This window comes from Pygoscelis adeliae, unplaced genomic scaffold, assembly GCF_000699105.1.
Source record: "Pygoscelis adeliae isolate BGI_AS28 unplaced genomic scaffold, ASM69910v1 Scaffold120, whole genome shotgun sequence".
Taxonomy (NCBI): domain Eukaryota; kingdom Metazoa; phylum Chordata; class Aves; order Sphenisciformes; family Spheniscidae; genus Pygoscelis; species Pygoscelis adeliae.
This window is the reverse complement of record NW_008824032.1, coordinates 3490513-3498032: the sequence shown is the minus strand read 5'-3', so window position 1 is coordinate 3498032 and position 7520 is coordinate 3490513. Positions and strand designations below refer to the sequence as shown.

The window sequence follows — 7520 nt, the reverse complement described above, 5'->3', positions numbered from 1 at the left end:
CCCCGGCGCGGGTGTGGTTTGCACAAACAGCAAAGGCCATTCAGACAGAAAGCATCTGGTTGCGTTTTGTGTATGTGGAAACCACAGCCTGCCTGAATGCGCCCAGCAGCGAGGTGGCGACAGGCTGCAGCTAAGAGAGAGCATGTACATGCATGCACACACGTGTGTGCATGCACGTGTGTGCATGTGTGAAGGCACCCGTCCCAGCAAACCCCCTGCTCACCTGAATAAGCTTTTCCACCGAGTCACCGGACGGTAGGCTCTGCTCCTGAATCCCAAAGAGGTAAGCACTAGCGTAAGTCAAGCCACTGCCCAGCAGGGTCACAATGTTCAGATTGGGGCTGGACATCTTCACGATCCTCCAGGAAACAAAGCAGGGAAAGGCGGTGACAGTTACTGAGCATCATGACCTGACCTGGCAGCACAGGGGCAAGGTCCCCTTACAAGGATGATGATGGCCATAAGGAATGCTGACACACTGTCCCCACCCAGCCCCTGCTGTTCACAGCTCCTCCAAAAGCCCAGTCGTTGCTCCATGGTGCATATCCCATCCTCTCCCCTGTATTGCTGGAGAGCTTCACTATCCTTAAAGTTTCCGTTTTGCCCTACCCCGACACTTCTGTGGGACAGCAAGATCCCTTCTCCCCAAAACGGATGCGTACCAGGCTTGCCCCATGGCACCTCTACCCCCAGCACGGATCTGTGGCACAGAAAAGCATCCCTGAGGCAGCTTCAGTCAGCGTCTTTATGGACAAAACTGTGGGAAGCCATGGGCTTTTAGCAGCAAAGCAGACAGAGTCACCACAGCCGGGTCTCTCTGCTACCCGTGCCTGTGCCGGGCACGCAAAACTGTGCAGCGGTGCCAGCACGTGCTGTGGCCACACATCCCCACAGCGGCACAGAGCCAGGGGAAGCAATGCCCCACGGTCACGCAGGTGTGCCACAGCAGCACAGAGCCCAGCTCAGCCCCTCAGGTTCAAGGCCAACATCTTCCTCCACTGTCCCCTGCTGTAAAGGGGCGGAAATGGAAAACCTCACCAACACAGCCCGGGGGTGACTGTCCCCAGCAGTAAGCTTTGGGTACAGCAGCTACAAATGCCTCCAGGAACAGGCTCTTCCCACTGCTCCTTCCTTTGAGCAGATACCTCCAGCCTCAGCACAGTCTCAACTTCAGGAAGCTGCCAGCAGCATTCAGGTTACAGCTTCCCCTCTGTAATTTCACCCCATCACTCGTAATCCTGTAACTGTATTCAGGGAGGGGAGAATCGACCCACCGATCTCTCCTGACCTGTCACCCTCCTCCAGCAAGCCCATCAAGCGAAAGCTGTAGCTCCTGCCACCCCCCCGCGTAGCTCCGTCCCTTCGATCTGCTGCTAAGTCATTGCATTTCTCTACCCTTGAGCTCCTTCCTGGCTTGCTGCCTCGCAGACGCAGAGCCTGGGATTCAACCTGGCTCTCTCCCTCCCTGCCTTCCTCACCGTGCCTCAGCCCCTGGGGAAAGATATTCACCAGCTCACCCTCTCAGCTGCACACTGAAAAAGGCGGTCTTTGCCCTCCTAGGTTCAGTAGGTAGACCCATATTTATTGCTGCAGTGCAAATAGATAACACACATTCATTACAGCTTTGCTCTGAGAATATCTTCAAGGGCCTAAATAATTTGGTAATCAATTAAGGTGGCCACCGAACTCAATGCCACTCTGCTTCAGTAAATCAAGTGCTTGAGACTGGGATGCAGATCATGCAGCTACTGCACCATCGCAGGCACAAGGCTCAAGATAAACCCTTACGAGCAGGACCTCCTGACTGTACGGCGGTTATAAGAAGCGTTAACACAACCAGAGCACTGGAACAGCAGCAGCCCGGGCTGCACACAGATGCGCCTCTCTACAAAACAACGGCACATGGAGCATAAAGGCTTTGCCAGGTGAAGCCTGGGAGAGGCATGTATCTCTATGGGGGAAGCAGTTGAGAGACCAATGGACCAATGAAGCTGAGGAGAAGGTGGCAAGGAGGCAGGCGAGACATCCAGAAGTGCTGAGGAAGGCTAAGCACTGGCTGAGACAGTTTGGGCTATGAGGAATTGCTGAGCCTTTTGCTTGATTTATGCTGCATTCAGGGGAGCCGGACTTTTTACATCCTTTGTGCAGACTGAACAGCACCAAGGAAAGCCTGCACTTCACCACCAACGGAAATCACGTTCCCCACCAATATGGACAACCACCAAGATCAAAAACGGTTAGCAATATCTTCAAACTAAGAGTGGCCCAACAGCAGGAAGGATATGTGCGCACTGTGGAGAGCATGATGGCTTTGCTCATGGAGCTATGCTGCTCAAAGTGATGCTCTCAAGACTGTGGGGTGGAGAAGGAGACCAGCTCTCTTTCTGCTCACTGCTGTTGATGGTTTTACTGAATAGCACCTTCAGGATGAGACCATGCACCGCTGCCTGTGCTACGCTGGAGGGCATCCATGCTCTGCCTTGTTCATTGCTCCCTGACTTGGGGAGGAAGGGAGCAGTCCAAGCAGGACTGTCTCCACCAGTGATCAACACTGGGTGTGACTGAGAAAGCTGCAATATCCCTGGCATTGCCCTTGCTTGCCCTGTGCTGCTCCTTCAGGCTTGTACGCTCCTGGTCCTTAGCCAGCCATCAGCTCAGAGCCTGGCTCTGAAGGAGCCCAACCCCGCTGCCCTAGCTTGGGGGAGCTCTCACGGCAGAAGAGGGAAGCCCTTACCTGTTTTTCCTGAAGCGAATTGTGAAGACAAGAAAGAAGAGCGCTAGCAAGACTCCTCCGGTCAGGAATGTCCACACAACTCCCAGGAGAGCAGCAGAGGACGGGGAGCTCTTCCCACTGCGGTCAGAAGATGTCTGGAGGAGGCAAAAGGGATGAGGAGGAAGAGGACGTTGCTGGCATGGTCACTCCCGTGGGTGCTCCCGCTCAGCCAGAAAGGACTCAAAACCACATCTCCCAAACCCCTCCTCATGAGCAGACACCCTGGCACTAGACCAAGGCCCGCTGGCAGAGCTAAGGAGATGTGTGTAGATGGGACACATACTCTGCCACTTGCTGAGCGCACAGGAAGAGAGGGCAGTACAGGAGCCCTCTTCTTATGGCCAACTAGCCAAATATGTAATGAAGCCATAAAGTGACTCATAAACCTCAGGCAGCCCTGGTCGTGGGAGAGGGGAAAATGGGCGACAGTTCCCCACTGTCCTTCTCTGGAAAGAAACCTCTGGAGAAAGACCTTGTGGTACCCCCGTTTGTAGCATGCTTCTTTGGAAAGTTGGATAGGGTACCCTTGGCTCCCACCCTTACCCTTTCATGCAGCAGATAACCAACCAGCTGGCTGACCTGACCGGGAGCCAGCAGCAGAGCTGCCAGTCGGTGCAGAAAACACAGAAAAGGGAGTGGGACAGTGTTTCTCAGACGGGTTATGCAGTGACACACCGAGCTGGACTCCACCCGTCTCCCAGGTGGCTGGAAACTAACTTGGTCCTAGGTAGACATCAGCTGAGAACTAGCTTTTGAGGGACACTCCCAAAGCGGGTATGATGGAGGCACCTCTCTCCTTGCACACAAACGACCTTATGGTTTTAAATCTCCATTTAAAAATATTCTCTGCTATCTCCTTATTAACATAGGATGGATAAAATGATCCTACATGAAACAAGAAACCTATTTCCGCTGCGGATCTAAAATACTCCAGCATTTTTAACAGGGCGTGCATGTGTGGGTTCATTCACACATACTATGTGTGCATATTACTAACTTTTTTTTTTTCTTTAAAAAAAGCATTACTTTTACTTAACTGCTGGCGCATCCCCTTTAAGGGGAGGAGGAGGATGGGGACTGAGCTGGGATCACACACCTCCTCACTAACTTCTCTGGTGCTAAGTCCTTTCTCAGGTATTCCAGTTCACCTGCATGCAATTTCTATGGCAGAAGACTATTTTCCCGACAGCTGCCACTGCCACAAACTCCCAATTCTTCCTTCAAGGTCTGAGCTGTTTCTGCTTCCAGTGTTGCTAGAAATAAATCTGCAGGGAGAAGTAAGGCAGTCGTTTCGAGCCGATGCCTTGTCTCCTTCTTCCCCAGCAGGGCTCCATCTCCTCCGGGCGAGCAAGAACAAGGCACAGCTTGGAGAATTAAAGCCAACACGTAATTCTTAAAACAAAAATGTGTCACCGCTACGCGAGCATGGCTGATCTGCGGGTCCCTGGCAGCTCACATGCTGGTGCCACACTGGTCGCAGGGCTGCTGGGTAAAGCAAACCCCTGGCTGGGAGAGACAGCCAGCCGAGAGCCAATGCTGCTGCTGCTGCTGTGTTATGCTGGGGTACAGCTGTATGCACAGCTCAGCCCCGCTTTGCAGCAGCATGGAGGAATCCCTGGGGAGATATTCGTCTCCCTCCTGCAAACTGCTCCCCACCTCCTCTTCTCTCTCCGCATCCTCTGGGGGGTCTTTTGGCTCTCTGGGAAATGAAGACCACACCAGACGGTGGAGATGGTCAGCCAGGTCAGTCCCCCTCCCTGTACACCAGGACTCGCTGTGCAAAAACCCCGTCATTCGGCACGAATCAGGGCCATCTTCCCACCTGCCTGGACCTCAGAGGGGCTGACAGGGCTGCTCAGGGCCAGTACAAGGCTGTAACGCCATCCTATTTCTGCATCCTGCCTGGTCGAGCCTGAGGGTAACACCTGGCTTTTGCCAGTAAGGTATGCGTGGCAGACTCGGCATCCCGGGGCTCCCACACTTCACTCCCAGCTGCATCCACCAGCAGTACCTTTCCACCCCTGGCTGCTGCCGAAAGCGTTACTGCACCCACTTCCCAGCAGCCACCCAGGGATCAGAAACATCCCTGTGGTCTCCACCTTTCCTTTCCCAACACCCGCCCCCCACACCTCGACTGCTGTTTCCCTGGATGTTGATGCTACTTGAAGTTGATGGAGCGCTTCGTTTGCCGCTGAGCGGAGTAAATCCTGGCCCTAGCAGGGGGAATATTAATTGTTAAGGCAGCTGCCAGAGCCAGAGGAGCCAAGCAGCTTACAGTCTTCTAATTAAAGGCCTGTGGTCGTGGAGGACACGGTGGAGAGCCGAGCGGGCCAAGCCTCACTGGTCCATCCAGCAGCCTCATGCGGAGCCAACTGCAACTAAGTGCATCCCGGTGTCATTTCTACTGGCTTAGTCGTGGAGGTGAGGCACCATTTATTATAGATGATGACTTTTAATTAAATCCTGCTTTATTCATATTTGAAAAGCACTTTGAAGTTCCAGGGGATGGGAAAGGTCAAGGGCAGAGGAGGCCATCCCCGGCCACTCCTAAGCGGCTGTCACGCCGGCCGACACACGGGAGGGCTGCTTGACACGACTTGGCTGTTGTGGCTGCTTCCTCACCTACTGCCTAACTGCTGGGTGTCATCTAGGCAGGGCTTGTCTTGGAGGCCATCCCAGGAGGTGACAGCGTGCAGCCTCCAGCTGGACCGGGATTACTTGGTGGCTGCACTCCTGTGTCCCCCTCTCCATCCCTCCACACAAATCCACTTCTGCAGAGCAAAACTCACGCCCCAGAGCACTCCCCCGCCTCCGTACGTACCACTGTGACAGTGCAGAGCTCCTGCAGCGCCCGCTGCTGCTGCTCTTGGCTGCCAAAACTGGAGCTGCCATCACAGAGCTCAGAGCAGTTGAACCCCAGCTCCATAGCACATCCTCAGCCGTCATCCAGCCGTACCTTTGCCCCTGCCGGAAGGACGAGGGTCGGCTTTCTCCAGCGAGGAGAAGCCTTTGGCATATGCCGGATCTCCCCTCTGTCAGCAGGGCATAGGGAGGGGGTCTGGCAGCCCAAGGCTGAGCTTACCCAAAGTGATGTGGTGCACATCCAGAGCCAGGATGGGGAGCGCCCACCTCCCAGCGTCCCTCGGGGTGTCCTCTGCGGTGAGATGAGTCAGCACAGGGCATGGGTCCTCGCAGAGCACGGTGGCATCCCGAGCCCTGCTACGCTACCCTGCAAAACAACACATGCCAGGGTCACGGTGGCCCCCGGCCCCTACACCCCGCTTGCAGAGCCGAAACCGGGTGCTGTGATGGTCTGAGCCAGAGTGTGGCATCCCAGCACCCCGAGCTCGCCGCAGCTTTCCTCTGCCAATGCGTTTTCCCACACCAGTACAATTTCAGGGCGTATCTTTGCAGGCCCCCCCCGGCCCTGGCAGCCACTGCCGGTTTCCTGGCACGGTCCCTTCTTCCAGCAAAGAACCAGCAAGTGAAGACAACAACAAACAGCAACAAGTGTTGCCATCACCTAATGGGACCTAAACCCCGGCCTGGGCGAGCAGGGGAGGAACACGCTTGAATGACACACGTACCGAAGTGCTTTGGCTGGCTCGCCCCAAGCGGCAGCCTGGCTAGCTGAGGAGCGGGCTGTTTATTAAGGACATTTAAAAGCCCGGCACCTCCGTGCTCCCCATCCCTCCCAGCGCTCTGGCTGCCAGGTATTGTCCCCGCCTGTGCCCGCTTCCCTCGCACCACCTTTGCCTCTGTTCCCTCTTTCATTTCTCTTTTTGGTGGGGATTTTAATAGGCCTCATTACCATTTTAGACATGAGGTCATACTTATCCTGAAGCATCCTTACTCAATTACCATTGTCACCGGTTTTAATTAGCTTCCAGTGCACGACCATAAGCAAGTCTCCCGTCGTTAGCAGCTGGGGAGGAAGCGCAATAGCTCACTCCCTATTTGCTCCTAACAACAGATGGGAGGAAAAAAATGATCCATATCGTGCTCCTCAGGGCTGCTCCCCAGCCGAGCATCCCCTGCGCTCACCCCCTGTGCCTGGCCAGTGCTCCATCCTTCCCTGCCACTACTCCTGACACTTTGATCCCCTCTCCTTACGAGTCCTTTCTTTGGAAAAACTCCCGTCATTACGTGAGCAAAGAAAGAGTAAATTAAAACGAAGCGTGGTCACCAGGACCTGGTCTGAAACTTGCTGTTCTTCACGGGGGATAATCAGGATTCAAACGCCAGAAAAGCTACAGGCGCCGTTCTCAGCTCGTGTAAAATGATTTTCAGCTTCAGAAAAGTCGCTGACAAGTCCCAGCCCGAAAACATCAGGGTCAGCAGGCCATTCGTCCAAAATTAGCAAAGCCGCCTCTGAAGCAACAACTGCAACTCTCCCACTGGCAGAAGCCCCAACGTACCGTGGGTCTGGACGCCGTCCTGCCTGCGCCAGGACTGCCCCAGCACAAGATCAGCTCGTCGTGTCCTACAAACACAATATCACACATTAGCCAGACTTACGACTTTACATGCATGATAGAGGTTTTTTTCAAGAGTGCTGGTGCAAGCCAGCTCCATCAAGCCTCCCTCTCTCTCTAGCTTGTAGCAAACCACGGTGGCTTTTCCCCCCCAGCAGGACCAGCCTCTGGAGGTTTCCATGCCCTTCATCGCTCAGGCTGAGCAATCGGACAAAGGGTATGGCTGCAGGAGATATCCAGCTGCTGCAGTGAACGCCAGATATTGCAACAAT

At 54.6% G+C, this 7520-nt stretch overlaps 1 protein-coding gene across 1 annotated transcript in view; it reads right to left on the bottom strand.

Annotated features, from left to right (window-relative positions):
• The window catches only part of GPR156 (G protein-coupled receptor 156), a 24023-nt gene extending 16765 nt beyond the window's left edge, over window positions 1–7258 (bottom strand). Inside the window, exons 1-5 of the mRNA XM_009330338.1 lie at window positions 7192–7258; window positions 5856–6002; window positions 5595–5737; window positions 2735–2868; window positions 224–359 (exon numbers count right to left, since the gene is read on the bottom strand). Coding sequence (XP_009328613.1) covers window positions 224–359; window positions 2735–2868; window positions 5595–5699 — 375 coding nt within the window. The 5' untranslated portion in view covers window positions 5700–5737; window positions 5856–6002; window positions 7192–7258. The remainder of the gene's footprint in view (window positions 1–223; window positions 360–2734; window positions 2869–5594; window positions 5738–5855; window positions 6003–7191) is intronic.
• Window positions 7259–7520: the final 262 nt, after the last annotated feature.